Genomic DNA, 17,524 nt, shown 5'->3' on the forward strand with positions numbered 1-17,524 from the left:
TATCTCACTATTTCTCGGGAACAAGATTGTAGTGTGATAAATTGTAATTTTTTGTTGTGGAATATACTTAATACAGGTGTGGTTGAATACACTTTGTTTATATTTAAATACTATGTATATTGAGTAAAAAAGAGATCGTATAAAGTACAGTTACAGAGAAATAATACAAATGCCGATGCACAGTTCTAGGTTGTTTGGACATCTACAGTTTTTAAAAATAACTGAGAAATGGATAAATTACTTAAATAACTAAAATTCGAAGAAAAATTAATTCTAGAAATAATCGAGAAAATCAGTAAAAACGGAGATTCCGCTATAACTGCTTTGAAATAATTATAAATTTTATTGATTAAACAATACCACCGATCCGAGAGGTTCGACAAAAATCTGAAATAAAGACAATATCGTCGTAATAACTTATGCTATAATTTACAGTACATTCAAAGACTAACTGGTTACGATAGAATCAGTTACAGTACATAATCTGATAAACGACTACATATTATATTTAACTTAAAAATAAAAGCATTCTACAAATATGACTCAAAGGCTCTAGCATGAACACGTGTCAGGCCATACACAACTTGATCTAAAGTCTAATGGTGCTCTTCCACCTGAGATGTGCGAGTATGCGTAGCGAGGGATGTGTTTGTAAAGAACTAATCACATCGTTTTATTTAATGGAGGCTTCACATTAGTGCCATGAGGCTCCGTGAACAGTCGTGAACGTGAATGTGTATCGCATGATCAGAGATGGTATTGTGTCCCGCAATAAGTATTCGCGCCTGCACGCGGCATTCATGTACACATCCACATTCGCAGCCCCGTGCCATAATTACCATAGTAACTTATATATTATAGTAACATAGTGATTTTGGCAGCAGATTATACGTCTATTTCACGGCAGGTTTCATTAGCGATTGCGAGCATCCTTTGTATGTGGAGGACATGAATTCGTGCGTGAATTCGCTTCACTAATGTAGAGCCACCATAAATGGTCTCCCGATAATGCTGATTGACGTAATGTTTTATTTATGTGCATTCTGATGTCACACAATAGTGGTATTTTAATTGGTCGGGTATTCAATGAGTGGAGAGTGAGTCCTCTATTTATTAGTCTGTCCATCATGTATGAATGTATATGTGTACGTATTCTTGTTGTAAAAAAGTAAGATTCGTATAAACGTTACTATGTTATGATATAAATTTAATAAGTGAGGTTTATCTAATTTTCATACAAAGTAAACAGTGCAATTTAACCATATTTAATTGCTCTACCTAAGGAGAGTTACATCACGCAAATACCTCATAGATATGCGAATGCATTTATAATTAGTATGTGATGTAGGTAATATAACATAGCCCACGTATATTCCGAAAGGCAAACAAGAGACGAAGAAAGACATATTTTGTATCATTTATTATGGTTTGAATTAACAGCTATGACGTTGCAATATGGTGCTCAATGGATCCTATTCTTAGTGGAATCCCAAAGTATATAGTGTGTTATTTTCAATTCATAAGTACTATCCCATAGCACTGCCAAGTGCCAATATATATATGTATATTATCAAAGTGTTTCAAAGACAGCTTTAGTCCTACAAATCTGACCTAATCCGATACCGGTATATTGTGTAACATACCGGTATGTCACCGCTCTTAGTCATATAACTGGTTTGGACTAGTTCGATGGTTTGGCGATATGATATCGATACTGCAATTTTGAAAGGCTTTAGATATGGTTAAGTTAGAGTTATAATTTTGGGATTATTATAGTATTATAGTAGACTAGCAATGCCCTGCGGTTTCACTCGCATAGATAGCGATATCGTTACAGTGAAAAGTCTACTATAGGTCGGACTATAGGTTTAATTTTTAATCACATGAAAATCACCTTTACCCCGTCCCGCACTACGGCCTTTTTTTTTGTTTTAGTGGGGAAATCTTTCATAGATACCCACGGCCTCCAGGGGAGGGGCCGTGGGTTATCTCGGATTCCTACCGAGTACCGACCACAACCCCACTGTGTTCCGTCAAGACGCATATTGGTAGAATTCCTCCGTGACCCCCGCACTACGGCCTGCTCGAACAGTATACCTACTATTTTCTGTAGATTGACACTTTCAAATTCGTTATATCTTTTGAATGGAATATCCAATTCTTTTCATTTAAAAAGTATTTTGCTGGTATTGAAACAGTCTGTAATAAAACATCATTTAATGGGATAAGGATTAATATATGTGTATGGATAACATGGTTTGATTACTGTCGGCACTTCTATTTACTTTGAAAACGTAAAAAAGTTGTTGTAGTAACATAACTACTGAAGATGGACATATGGTATCGCGGACTTTCTTGTAGATATTGATCCATTCTATAGTTAATACTGTAGAACATTTTTTTGTTCTATCTTCAATAGATTCCGCAGCGCACGCGATGACAGAAGTTTTATTGAGGATTTTTTTACACCTTGGGTTACATTATTGCATTTTTGGTATGGATCTCTAATTTTTTTGAAAATGCAATATAGCCTATGTTGCTCAGTAAGGATGCAGCTTTCTAATGGTGAAAGAATTTTTGAAATCGGTCCAGTAGTTTTTGCGTGAAAACCATACATACATACATACATACTTACATACATACTTACAAACTTTTCCTCTTTATAATATTAGTATAGATATCTTGAATATAATGAAGATTGAGATTTGCTATAGGTAGTAAAAACAGCTCTGTTTGGACGCAATCGCATACGTGATTGACTCCAAAAGGAGCTATTTTCGAATATAAAAATTCTGTACTTTAAATATTTTTTATATATTGTGTTTAAAAATATTTAAAGTTGGTCCAATAAAATAATAAATGCAGTAAACTATGTAAGTATTTTGCCTGTAGGAATTTTAAATTGTCATAATTATAATCTTACATTCATAAATTAAAAAGCATGCTGCACTCATTTTGATTTCCCTAAGGATTAAAATCACTCGTCTAAATGTAAAGCTTTGCCGTACTGGCACATCAACACTTAATAAAAGATTACGTATATTTTAGATTAAATAAATATAATAAGCAAGCAAGGAACATGGATGTTCATCTTATCCCCATTCCGCCCACAATAGTTAAAACATTGTCATGTTTTGTCTTATGTAATATTTTAACCATTCTAAAAGTAGGACATGGCTGGCGCGAGGTCGTTAGTTCAATACAGGTACAAGCTAGCACTAACATAAAATGTTTTACTGCTTTTGTTAAGGAACGGGATTTAGGCCAAAACAAGCTGTAGAGCTAACGAGGTATGGTTGAATTGTAGGAATTTTATAGCGTAAAAATAACTGTCTAACTCAGAGACGTAAACTCATGGAGATCCTTTATTAAAATTATAAAGATTATAACATACCTAGTTAAAGAAACTTCTTTGAATAATGTCAAAAATTATGTTAGAAATTGTAGACTATGTTATAATTGATTCCGTTTTCGCTGCAAAAATAATCGAATTTTAAATAGGTAACATAAAAATCATCAATATATAGACTACAAGCCCGCATAGGACAAAAATATGGGTCAAATGAACCACCAGGGCACATATCTAGAACGATAGCAGAGCAAAAAATAATAAGATTCATCACTATGCCGTCACTTGTAAGCTGTCCAACTGAGTGCAGATGAGAATTGAAAAGTACAGGTAGACTCGGTAAATTTTGGTCATATATTTTTGTACGGCATTCTTAACCATCGATAGATCCATTAAAAATAATAAGAAACCGCTCAGTGCCGTACAAAAATGGTGGTCCACCAAGTCGGAATTTTTATTTAATTTCCGAGAGTTACCGGGGGTAAATTTGGTCATTTGACCATGTACGGCATCTGTGTCATACTATTGCTATACTGCTTTTAATCCATTATTCCTCAACGCCGTACAAAAATCATGGGGACAAGGGGAAAAAATCGAGAGTTGTAATCCCCTCTCTTTCCCCACTCCAGGGGGTCATTTGACACAACACGAAATAAATTTATTTTTAAAGTATTTTATGCATAGATAATATTTTTTCATGTGCCGTACATTTTCGTTGGTTCAAAGGGGAAAAATCAGAAAAAGAAAAAAATCCATATAGTTAACGAAATGTTTGCTTTATATTTTGATAATAAAATATAAATATACATTAATATTAAGAAGCTCGAGGTGGTTAATTATCACCTTGGAAAGTCGGAGTCAGGTGGAATGGACTCCGTTAAATTGATGAACTAATAAAAAAGCTATGAACGAAAAGATGTGAATTATATGCAATCAGCCCATGAATACAGGTAAAGTCACAAGCAAATGCTAGTAATATATACATATTCAAAATTTACAAGTAAAGCGCTTCCAAATGATACCAAACACTGCATATTTATCTTAACTTTATTTTTTTACTCTGTATGTTTTGTCCGCTAGAGGGCGCCACATTAGATTTTGTGAAACCCCATATAGCCTTTAGCTAGCTGGTCGCTGGTTATCCAGTGAACAATTCAGACGCTTCTAATGATATGTCATTTGTCGAATTCTGATAAGTAGTTTAGAAGTTACGAGGGAATAGATGAACATACATACATGACCTGTAAACAACCATAACCCTCCTTTTGCTTTGCCGTAGTTGGGTAAAAATATGTTAATGCCGTACTGTATCAAATGGCCATAAAGCACCCTTAAAATTGTAGCTTTCGTCGCTTTCATCAGCCTAAAAGATGTGGTCTGCACAAAAATGTACGGCATCGTTTTTTCCTAATTTATCTATGTTAATACTATTTAAAACAACGAATAAAGTGTAGAAAACTATTATATTTCATTAATCTACGATGTTTAAACTTTAACAAAATTTCTGGTTTTGCATTTCTCAATAACTTTTTTTAGAACGGTTTCTTTTGAACGGCAATACTATACAACAATTGGATTTTACAATATCATGTTTAAAAAAAGTTCCCGTACAGGGTCAAATGACCTTACAGCTCTTTATATCAAGAATTCGATGAAATTAAGATGACAAAAATATATGACCAAAATTTACCGAGTCTACCTGTACTTTTCAATTCTCATCTGCACTCAGTTGGACAGCTTACAAGTGACGGCATAGTGATGAATCTTATTATTTTTTGCTCTGCTATCGTTCTAGATTTGTCCCCTGGTGGTTCATTTGACCCATATTTTTGTCCTATGCGGGCTTGTAGTCCTATCGAGAAAAATATTTTATCAATGCACTGGATAAATCTTTGGAATCCCATATACCTAAGTGCTCTTTAACTCGGTATTTTAAAAACAAAAGCGGTGTAAAGAATTGCATGACCGACGGCCGACGCACATGTTCAAAAGCAAACAACATAGTCCATTGTTACACTAACTTGTGTTTAATACGTAATGAAACAATAAACTCGCATATATTATCGATATGTTAAAAGTGAAAGTGGATAACCAAAAATGTATTGGGGAGGTCGTATTACGTCATATAGTGTCAACTATTATCACTCTTATTGTGTACGCAATATGGGTTAAATTCGACTGCGTTTATTCAATGATGGTTTGTAATATTTTGCGAAGGCGCAGTGTTTTTCTCACAAAAAGTTGCGTGTTTCGGGTAGGTGGTTTCCTTTTTTATCGATGTATTTAATGGTTGGACGTTTTTAATGACCAATTTTTTACATTCGACATCGATACTAAGATCCGGTATATTGATCTCAATCAATATAACAAAAGTTGTTGGTTAAACAGCTTTAAAAAGTGCTAGTTTAATGATGGGTGACCGCTTTAAGATGAGCTGAAAGCTGAGAAATTACCTACCACGATTCGTACTTCATGTAAAAATTCGATTTCGGCCCTCACGTTATCATTGAAGCCATATTGTATCACTCAAGAAGGAAAAAAAATATTGGTTGTCTGTAAAGTCGGTTTACTGACGATAGTTAATCGTGACAACGTCCGATTGTGCTTCTTTGTCGCTCGTTCCGCGCTCTCGCTTGCACTTCAAGCCTTATATGGAACGCCTCAGAGCAAGGTAACGCCGCATGAGTCATGTTTTTTCGTGCGTGCAGCCGGATCTATCGAATTATATAAGACGTTGTCACGTCAAAAATAGCGAAAATAATTGTTTCTCTTTTCTTAATACAGACAAGAAAGCTTGTTGGTTTGTTAGCTTATTTGTCTCTCTTACGTCGCAATGGAGCGAGATTATGGTATGATTTTTATGCCTCAAGATAGTAACTAGTCTAGAGAGTGCTTTTTATCGCTGTAAAATGTCTCATTCCCATGGGAATTATTGACCAATTGAAGGAAGGGTAATAGCTAGTTGGTACATACTACTAGTATAGTATCTATGGTAAAGGCATGAACCTTCAGCCGCATTCCGCTGGGGCATTAAGCAATGAATGAGTAGGTGCAATGTCAGCGCCCACTGAACTTCCATTCACATGCAAAGTGCTCATAAATATGTCAGGTGCATGCTGGTTATGCACGAACGGTTTGAACTTATACTTGCCTAGTTATTCGTATGTTAAAAACAACAAAATCTAGCACTCAGGAATCATCCTGTAACAAAGTCAGTAGTTATTGAGATCATACATTAAAATACACAAGTTTAAAATCTTTTCTATTATTTATAGAAGTGTAGCTTTAAATGAAGACAAGTGCAGATAACATTTGATGTACTTAGATCCATTTTTAGGGTTCCGAACGTCAAAAGGAAAAAAAAACCGAAACCTTATAGGATCACTTTGTTGTACTGTGTAGATTTGTCCTCGGCTATCCTCAACGGCCAATTATTTATCATATGCATATAAATTAAGAATTAGATTCGAAAAACGTTCGTTTATGAACTGCCTTACATCCATTACATTTAAGTTTTGAGTTGTGCTAATCGAACCATAGTGGGTTTTATTCGTAAGTAATATAATCAAGTTTATAACATGTTGTACAAACATACACATAAATGTATGTTGTTTTAAGACAATCTGTAGACATGTGACATGGAGATAGAGATATTGATTAAAGGATAATGCTATATGCTATAATGCTATATGCTGATATGTGCGATAAAAAATGTGTACTATTTTCAATATCATACTCTAAATTTACTATCATCGAGGACCGAGAAAAATAGCAATTATTCGTGAAGTTAGTTTGAGTCACAAAATACAGAATTATATTTTCAAATATTTTTTTATAGAAAATAGCAAAGATAATAATTTTCAGCGACATTTAGCACTTAGACGACATCATATTTCTCATCAATAATAATCAATATAATCTCGATATTTAATACTATAAGATGGCATTTTCATGAATAGATAGATTTATAGGATTACCTACAATGTGTCTCTGTATGTCTTTGGTACACTTTCTTAAATGATGGATGATCTGATTATTATCGATAGTATAGATGGTTCTTAGCTGTTTGATAGAAATAGTAGCAACTATACCTAGTTATTTATCACTACAAAACTATGTCAGAAACTCAGCTCAATATGAAATAACTCAACCGTTTGGTTACACATGAGATTTTCAGTATTTTTGTGTATACTGTCGTGGTCTCTTTATTGTTCACTAGCTTTCCGCCCGCGGCTTCACCCGCGTTTTCAAATAAAAACCCGCATAGTTCCCGTGGAATTTTCGGGATAAAACCTATCCTATATGTTAATCCAAGTTAACCTCTATATGTGTGCTAAATTTCATTGTTCGGTTCAGTAGTATTTGCGTGAAAGAGTAACAAACACACACACTTCCTCACAAACTTTCGCATTTATAATATTAGTAGGATTTAATTTTGTTTTGTACTTATTATTCTACAAACAGAACGTAGCGGGTAACAGCGCGTATAACTGTAAGATGGAATTAATGTACGGTCAGCAACAATGTACCATTCTAAGAAGCAAAGTAACGTCCACAAAAACTATGATAAGAGATAATTACGTGTGACATAATGTGTTGGTTTATGTTCTCACGTTTCAGAGCACTTTCAGAGTATTTAAATATTTTGTAAAACTGTTGTATGACATTCTTTTGACTAAACGTTTTTACTGATTAAAATTTAGTTGGAGGGATTATGATTTTTTCAACACTTTCATGTATTAATACGATTTTTTCAACACTTTCATGTATTAATACTGATAATATTTTAGAAAGGTAATTATAGATATGCTATGTGAGTTTACGCGATCAAAGCTTCAGTAGTTTTTTTTATTTTCATTGTGAGGAAAAGGAAATTAGGTTAAAGTAACTTTCATAATCTGTGGAAACTGTCAAAAGCTTTTTGTTCGTGGTTAATGATGATGGATGGAATATAAAAATTGTGAAAAGATCAATTATTTTTCAATTTATTTAAAAAGTTAATATCTTTAATAGGGCTCTAAAAATCTTTGACATGACCAGTTTATATTTTTCGTCGGATTCCTTGTAAAGGTATTTTAAAGTCTAAGGACGAACTTCACAGGAATTGTATAATACATTCTACAGTTCCAAGTAAAAACGAGTTCTGTAAGTTCCAGAAAACTAAACGTCATTTGGCAACGTAGACAGAGAATCCAATAGACACCGGCAATGCGTGTCGCAGAAAGAGATAAAAAAGAATACGTCACAATATTTAGGGTTACCATGTGAGGGAAAATTTACCCCGCAATTTGTAAGATACAAATCTCTCAATATCATTATTCACATAACATAAGTGGATAATAATGAGATATCCACATTACATACTTACATGTTTATACTAATATTATAAAGAGAAAATGTTTGTAATTATGTATGTACATATGTATGTATGGTTTTCGGAGCGCAGCTAGTATATAATAAACATATTACTTTTAGATGGGTAATACATATTATGTAAATACACATACCTATATATTATATAATCCATACTATATAATATTATAAATGCGAAAGTAACTCTGTCTGTCTGTCTGTTACTCAATCACGCCTAAACTACTAAAACAATTTGCATGAAATTTGGTATGTAGATATTTTGATACCTGAGAAAGGACATAGGCTACCTTTTATTGCGAAATATGTACCACGGGCGAAGCCGGGGTGGACCACTAGTATGTATAATATATATCATTATCATAATCCCATATAAAAATGTGTATGTAATGATAATGTAGATGAAAACTCGATTGTTCATTATTTTTTATAAAATAAAATAAAAAAAATAAAAGAATGTTTATTTTCGTAAGTATTAACAGATACACACGTTAATTATATTGACCGACCCGCGAACGCGCAAAAAAAACGAAATTTACTTAATAATAATTTATTGTAATAAAAAAATTACATTTAAATTATCTCTAACTTAATTAACTACGTCCCTCCGGTTCAATGTTGGAAGTTGGAACCAAGAGTGTCCATTGTCTTCGGCGGGGCAGCGTCGCGGTGGTGGTGATTGCCGTAATACTTTCTAACCTTCGGTTTTGGTTTCCAATCTGTTCATCCTGTAGCTACAATCCAAATTTGTCGTAAATTATCCGGTTCAGGAAAACTGGAACAAGCCATTGAATATTTCAGATATTTAATTAAATACACACTGCAGAATATATATTATTATTTCCCATAATAGTGGGTAACAATTTGTAGAAAAGTTGGCAACACAAAATTTTTTAGGTTAAAATTTATAATTGTTATTTTTGTGGTTTTTAAACAATGTATTCAAGTCAACAGCACGTGATACACAATATATTAACACGCTGAAATATCATGAAGGCCTATAAACTGATAAAGAGTTGTATACTTACGAGTGAAAAGACAATCCAGGCATTTTCGTTCCACTATCACTTTAACACCCTTTAACGCTACACCGCACCATGGTATTATTTTATAAGGTATTAACAGTAAGTCTAAATCATTAAAAACCAAACATACCATGAATTACGTAACTTAGAACATGTAAAAACTATATTTTTAGGGAAGACGATAGTTAGCTGTCAAACTTTGTTTAGCAAAGTAGGTTTCTTTTCTTGAAAAAAGTGGCACGCTGGGTGAAACAAAAAATTTTATCGTTCTCTCTCATTTCTTTACACAACACCGGCATAAGTTGCTCTTTTTCTTGTGTGAATGCGACATAAACTATCAATTTGTCTATTGGTTTCTCTGTCTACGTTTGGCAAAGACATTTGCCGCCAAATTTACGAGCAAGCACGGAACATGATATGGCGGCCGTTGAACTGTACGTGTATTTGGTCATTTTAATAAGTTTATTAGCTTTTGCGACAATGCATGTCGTTGAACTTAATATTTGTTCTTTCTTTCGTCGTGTATTACATATTAGATAAGCGTATCGTGGTTTTAGACGAAAATGTCATGAATTATCTATTGCTAGTCTGTGGCCATCCCTGTGACATTTAGAAATTGGCGGCAATGTAGTTTTGACATAGTATCTTTTTTACTTGGTTTTAACCAATTAACGAATCGTTTTTAATAAAGAGAATCTTGAAAAGGAATGAAATTAAATATATTATACGTTATACCGGTTACAAATCATTAATATTCTAATCCGTAATATGATGTCATACCTAAAATCTGCATTGGCGACATAGGGTCAACGAATCGCAGTTTTATTGTGTCTACGTCAAGTTAATCGGGAAATATTTTCTTAGAAACAAACTCCATACTAGAAAATAATATGCACATTACTGGTTGTATAACTGTAAAATAGGCGTGACTTAAGTTTATCCTTGTACTATAAAATGGTACTTTATTCTATATGTTTTCTACATTTTACATTAGAGCACATCTAATTCTCATCTAAAAGAAAAATTAGTTATTTTGAGGCAATTTTGGTTATTCTAGAACGTTAGTTTTTCTTAAAAATATCATATAATTTAATATCTTTTTAAATATTATGTTCGTAGTTAAGATAATTGTTGACAAAAGTAATATCATCCAAAATAAGAACATCCCTAATCATTCAATGCCTGATCCATGCTACTGTTAGTAGGTAGTTTAGTAGGTACTATTGTAAAAAATAGAGCAGGATTTCATAAACAGATGTATAGACAGACAATTAATGTTAAAGCAATGACATAAGCGGTTGTCAAACACAAAAAATGTCAAGGTGTGGCGCCAATACACGGCAACCTTGTGTCGTGAAAAGTAGTTTTGGGCGGGGCTTCGCTGTTTTGTTTTATTAATAAATGATATGAATGTAAATACTTTAAAAACGGGATAAATGTAAAAAAAAAGATATTATGGTAGTGTGTAAAGTACTTTTTGGAATCTAAGGGAATTGAAAATGTAAAAAAACACTGAAATAAAAGGGCAAGGGGTAAATGGGTACAATAAATGGGTAGGTACCTAGTTGTTAAGTAAAATGGTAATTATTTATTAAAAATACATAACTTAGTTTAAATATGACGTAGTTACATCGATAATCTAAGCATGTTATTTACATGCGAATATTCTTAAAGTAAAGCAGGGTATACATTAGAGGTAGCAAATTAAATAATATAATCACGGATTTTTTTTATTCCTACAAAATATACTCATAAAATATATTTTTTACAGCAAAAATGGCGCTATTTTGGTGCGCACTGGTTTGCGCGTTCGCCGCTGCGCAAGCGCAGTCCAACTATGGATCACAAGCGAACGACATCGCGTACCAGGGGGAAGGCTTGCCGGAGCAGACCGTGCTTGATGGAAAGGTAATGTTCTTGTTCTATCAATTATAGTCGGCAAAGGCGAAACATGATCCATATGACACTGACAGTTATTCCCAAGACACAACCTTGTAATGGCGTCACCAAACACGTATTCGCTAGTGTATATTTTATCATGAAGATGGATTTCCCCATTTATTATTTCTGAGAAACTTTAGTTATCATAGGTACTTAAATGGATATTTTTCAGGTATAGTCTCACAATTTGGTTTGATTTTTCGGTTTTGAAAATATGCACTCATTTCCATTATCGACATTAATTCTTTATCGATATTTTTGCACTAGTCGATAAATACCAAACGATGTAAGTTTTGCAGGACGTACCTAAACGTTAAGACAGATTGAAATAATTTCTCGTAATTGCTTTAAGTAATTCCAACGGACATCATTGTAATCTTAATACTAGGGATGTAACGATACATGATTTTGCCGATACGATACCGATACCGATATTTGTAGTAATGTATCGGCGATACCGATACCGATACCGATATCGATGGCTTGGTAGAAAAATAAATAGTGAATTATTCATAAAAAGTTACCAACATTTAACAGAGACAACTGTTAATCGTATTCTTTTAAATAAAAATGCCAAATCAAAAAACAACAAAACCATTTATTTTAGTATTATTATTTTACGAAGTCAGTTAAACTTTAAGTAATACACATACAATCAGTACCTAATAAAAGTTTACTATTGGTAGAGTTTTTTCAGAAAACAAAGTGCGCACGCGCGGGCGGCCTCCCGCATCGTTCATTGGGCGCGGGTTTTTGAATTATTTGATATCAAAAAAATTGGTTGTTTGTAAAGTAGGTTTACGATCGAGATGTTTACGTGATAACATAATTCAGTGGCAGCGCTCGAGATGAAACGGGAGATCGGTCCGTCTCTCTCTCGTTATACCTGCGATCGCGCTCGTGAGGTTTTGGTGTGACACAAGTTTATGAACATGTCACCCGACTAAAACGATTTTAAAAACGTTATCACGTTAAAAATTAAAAATATTCAAAATTATTTATTTCTTTCCTTTACATAAACAAATTTGTGATTGGAGCACTCCTAGTAAGCAAATAAAATGCTTGTGTCCGGAGGTTCCGCTCTTCCTTAACACTATTACAGAAACAGAAATAAAACAATATGAATGAATACAATGCAAAAACATAAAATAAAAGAAAGAATTTAATAAAAAAATATCGGTATCGGTTGATTTATTATCGGCGATACCGATATATCGGCTTGCCGATATATCGGCCGATATATCGGTATCGGTATCGGTATCGTTACATCCCTACTTAATACTATTATAAAGGCGAAAGTTTGTATGGATGTATGGATGTATGGATGTTTGTTACTCTTTCACGTAAAAACTACTGAACCGATTACAATGCAATTTAGCACACATATAGAGGGTAACTTGGATTAACACATAGGATAGGTTTTATCCCGGAAATCCCACGGGAACGGGAACTATGCGGGTTTTCCTTTGAAAATGCGGGCGAAGCCGCGGGCGGAAATCTAGTCATCATCATAAAGCAATGTAAAAATTAATAAATATCATTTTTAGACGCCTCCAATAGGTTGTACTAATCACTCGCTAAGGTGAAAATGAGGGATGAACGTTGCCCATAGTTCTATCCGCGGGGCACAGCTATATAAAATGTTATAAACGCTCATTCATCCGTTATCAGATCGCATACAGAAATTATTCTTTGTCTTAACGAGCGGTGCTACAACATTGTGCGGACCGTGGTACATTGTTACGGAGATTCCTGACAATCAGTACAACGCTCAAACGGACCGGCAGTGTGGCGAATAAACTAGCCTCTGGTGGACGTGTTTCCATTGTTAAGTTTGTAAATACGCAGTTTTTATATGCTGGAATAGCTGTTTGAAGTTAGGACATGGCGATCAATGACAAGCTACCTTACGGCTTACTTATGGCTATTTGCTTATATCACAGATCCAGATATATAAGATTTTCGGATGACTCACAACAGAAATAAAATCGTGGATTTACGATTAAACTAGTGTATTATTTTTAGGACATTTAGAAATAAAATTATATGGATCTTTTAAAGGTGGTCAAAGCAGCTGCCAAACACCATAATACTAGTGGCGTCCAACTGATGTAATGATTTTATTATCCATGATTATTCATCAGGTGACTCACACCCTTGATTGTTTTTACTTAAAACAAAATAAGTGACGCATTCGTCACATGTCAAATACCGTGACGTGTGCGAACGGAAACGGGCCCCAATGCTGATAACCGCTGGCAAATAATTAGTCGGCCAGATTTATTAAGACAGCAGACAGCGCTGCTAAATATAGGCACATCTAGTTATATATTTTCAGTGCAAACACAAGACAAATAGGTACATCTCTTGGTTAACAGGCGTTATGTAGAGGGTCGTAAAATAAATGCAATTTATAGGTTTTTTAGGCTTTGAAGGGAACAAGATTGCCTTTAGAACGACGCGGACGCTTAAAGTATTTTAACTGACTTCAAAAAGGAGGGTTTAATGAGGTCAGGAGTCAAAGAAATAAAAAAAAAATCACGCACCTTAAAAATATTTTTTACACACACACACACGACTTTATGTTACAGTTATAATATTATGTATAAATCCAATATCTTTGACTCTAACATACCTATAATTGTTTACAAGTTCATACTATACTCTACTGCAGTACTGCTATACTATAAGTTCATAAAAGCAATTCCAATTTTTACTTATTATCAATTTATTTACTTCCAGGTCACAAAACTCGACGACCTAAGTCCTGTGATATTTTTAAATCGAACAAGAGCGGCGCTCAACTGTGCTGCAGGTTCTATGCAGGTAAAGTTTAAAACAACTAATTAGTTAGAATATTTTCACCTATCTTTATTATTAGAACGTATTATTATGCTTCTGTATCAAAGAGTCGAAAATAAAAACCGATTTTGACTATACGATAAGATTTTGACCACCGAAATGCCCAAATTCAAAGCCAAGTATAATGATACTTGGCTTTGAATTGGCCAATGGGCTAACTATATTGTTGAACTTTTTGATTCTACGACATGCAAGTTTCCTCACGATGTTTCTTTTTACCGATTAGAGCAGTAGGGATGTGTTTTATATTCAACTAGCTCACCGCCAGCGGCTTCGCCCGCTTTGTCTAAAACCAAATAAATTATATACTAAAACCTTCCTCTTGAATCACTTTATCTATTATAAAACCGCATCAAAATCCATTGCGTAGTTTTAAAGATTTAAGTATACAAAGGGACATAGGGATAGAAAAAGCGACTTTGTTTTGTACTATGTAGTGATAAATATGTGATGTTTTTCAGATCGAATTAAAATTCAACGAGAAATTCTATGGGATCGCGTACGCAGATTTCGACCGAAACTCCGCATGCCAAGTGGCAGGCAAGGGCGCTACTTCGTACAAACTGGAGTTGCCTCTCAAGGGATGTGGCACCAAACAGGTATTTGAGATAGTTTTAATACAAAATTATTAGGTATTATTTTAAAAATATGAAAAAAAAAAAACGTTGTAAGAAAGTTGATTCATTTTATTTCTTTATTTTACAGTAATAACTAATAATGAACAAAAAGTAAAAACTAGTTTACATTTTTGTTCATACAATACAAGATTTAAATATATTATAGTTTGCTTAGTTACTTATGCTCAAAAAAGTTTTTGACAAAAATTAAAGATTTAATATCTGTTTTAAAGTAAATAAGAAAATACCAGTAAAGGCATATCAATAAAATATTGCTCTGTAGCTTTTGGATTGTAGACTACAGGCCCATGTTGAAAAAATTATGGGTCATTTGACCCACCACCTGACCTATCTAGAATGATATAAGAGCATAAAATAATAAGATTCAGCACTATGACGTCACTTGTAAGCTGTCCACCTGAGTGCAGATGAGAATTCGAAGGTTCAGGTAGAGATTTTCTCCCCTTGTCTCCATGATTTTTGTACGGCGTTGCGGAATAATTGATTAAAAGTAGTATAGAAATAGTATGACACAGATGCCGTACAAAATCAAATGACCAAATTTACCCCGGCAACTGTCGAAAAATAAAAATAAATTCCGACTTTGTGGACCACCAATTTTGTACGGCATCTGTGTCATACTATTTCTATACTGCCTTTAAGCCATTATTCCGCAACGCCGTACAAAAATCATGGAGACAATGGGAGAAAATCTCTACCTGAACTTTCGAATTCTCACCTGCACTCAGGTGGACAGCTTACGAGTGACGTCATAGTGCTGAATCTTATTATTTTATGCTCTTATATCATTCTAGATAGGTCAGGTGGTGGGTCAAATGACCCATAATTTTTTCAACATGGGCCTGTAGTCTATTGCTCTTTATTTGGTATTTATGATCTGTAATTTGAAAGTGGACGCATACGCTCTGTTGATTGACTGATTAGAATTTATGAGTGTCTAGCCATAGCGTTCATATTCTGAAATTTCTATTCCGGATTGCATAAGACCAATAGTAAAGTCACAACCAACTTTAATAATGTGTTGGCTTGGTGTTGGCTATTGCTGTTTGACCCCGCACAGGTTTCCCTAGTGGGATTTACAATATGTGTAATTTTGTAAACTTTACTTTTTAAGCGGGGCGGCACTTTGTAGCGTGATTCAATCTTTAGATACCAAATCATGCTACGACATGCTTCGTCAAAATCTGCATCATGCTATGTCACACCTGGTAGCGAAATAATCCTAATTTTCCAGGACCCCCTCCGAGTATTCACAAACAACATAGTGGTGAGATTCCACCCCGGGCTGGAGATGGATGGCGATGAGGTGATCACCATCGTCTGCAGATATCCACCACCCATAGTGGCTATCAACGAACCTTTGCTTGCTACGTAAGTGCCAATTAAACTGGCTTTATTTAAAAGAAAGAAAGAATTTTTATAATCTTGATGATTAAACTGGGTTTAAAAGGGATATAATAAGAAATTGTCTCCGAATGTATCGTTCTAAAAGATTTATTTCGAATCGAAAAAAATGGAAAAAAAAAAGTTTAAAAATGTCCTTTAGGTTTACCATAAAGCCTTTTTTCTCATTATATATTTTTTGAAATGCAGTTCACCTAACCTTAGTACTATTTAAGCATAACTATATTCCCTTTCCAGGAACGATGTACCAGGTCCACTCCCAGCGAAAGCTCCTCTCGCAGGAACCCACATTCTGATGATAATCTGCGCGATTCTCTTCTTGACTCTTCTTCTCTTGGGTCTTGGAGTCTCCTACTTGTGCTTGAGACGAAGAGCTCTACCAGCTCCGAGACGGTTGATTGATGATTCTTCTGCGTCTATTATTAGTAGAGAGAGTATTCAGGGTAAGTTCGACCGCCATCTTAGACCGCATCTTATTAGCTTTACATCAGGCGAGATTGTGGTTAAGCGCTTTACTATCTTCAGTTAAAAAAAAATCTTTTGGTGTGGCCTTTGGTTTCTGTGTGCAGAGATTTTGTTTAGGTTTAGGTTTTTGGTTTGGTTATTTGACCGTAAAGAAGTAATTTGAGACGATAAAAAGTATCGTTTGTTTGCTTTTCTAAAATGCACCATTGGCTATGGATAGATTAAATGTTATGTTGAGATTATTTTCGAAAAATAGTTGAGATTAGTTTCGAAAGTAGTCTAAGATATATTAAGAGGAAAGTTTCGTGATTCCTTGAAAAAAATGTTCTGCTATTCTTTATTTAAAAAAGAAATTGGATGTCTTTTAAATGCGTCAAGCAATTGACGGTACCTACTTACACCGAGCTTCTATATCTTATATGTATACTCAGGGCTCAATATGTTCGTAAAAATATATTATTATTAGTATA

The 17,524-nt window shown here is 34.2% G+C and overlaps 1 protein-coding gene and 1 long non-coding RNA gene across 5 annotated transcripts in view; one reads left to right on the top strand and one right to left on the bottom strand.

Annotated features, from left to right (window-relative positions):
- pot (zona pellucida domain protein papillote) overlaps positions 1 to 17,524 on the top strand; it is a 71,645-nt gene that overhangs the window by 44,412 nt on the left and 9,709 nt on the right. For all 4 annotated transcript variants that reach the window (XM_090119348.1, XM_090119351.1, XM_090119350.1 and 1 more), the window contains 5 exons: positions 11,516 to 11,652; positions 14,428 to 14,511; positions 15,009 to 15,146; positions 16,420 to 16,556; positions 16,827 to 17,032. In XM_090119348.1, the coding sequence (XP_089975474.1) occupies positions 11,521 to 11,652; positions 14,428 to 14,511; positions 15,009 to 15,146; positions 16,420 to 16,556; positions 16,827 to 17,032 (697 nt within the window). In that variant the 5' untranslated portion in view covers positions 11,516 to 11,520. The remainder of the gene's footprint in view (positions 1 to 11,515; positions 11,653 to 14,427; positions 14,512 to 15,008; positions 15,147 to 16,419; positions 16,557 to 16,826; positions 17,033 to 17,524) is intronic.
- LOC149909357 (uncharacterized) lies at positions 9,254 to 10,110 on the bottom strand. Its single transcript, XR_016458567.1, has 2 exons — positions 9,748 to 10,110; positions 9,254 to 9,494 (listed from the first exon to the last, which is right to left on the bottom strand). It is a non-coding gene; the product is annotated as an uncharacterized LOC149909357 (long non-coding RNA).

Source organism: Colias eurytheme, chromosome 3 (genome assembly GCF_061535395.1).
Source record: "Colias eurytheme isolate Ceu_HAF_F1 chromosome 3, ilColEury1 Martin Lab GWU primary, whole genome shotgun sequence".
NCBI classification, from domain to species: domain Eukaryota; kingdom Metazoa; phylum Arthropoda; class Insecta; order Lepidoptera; family Pieridae; genus Colias; species Colias eurytheme.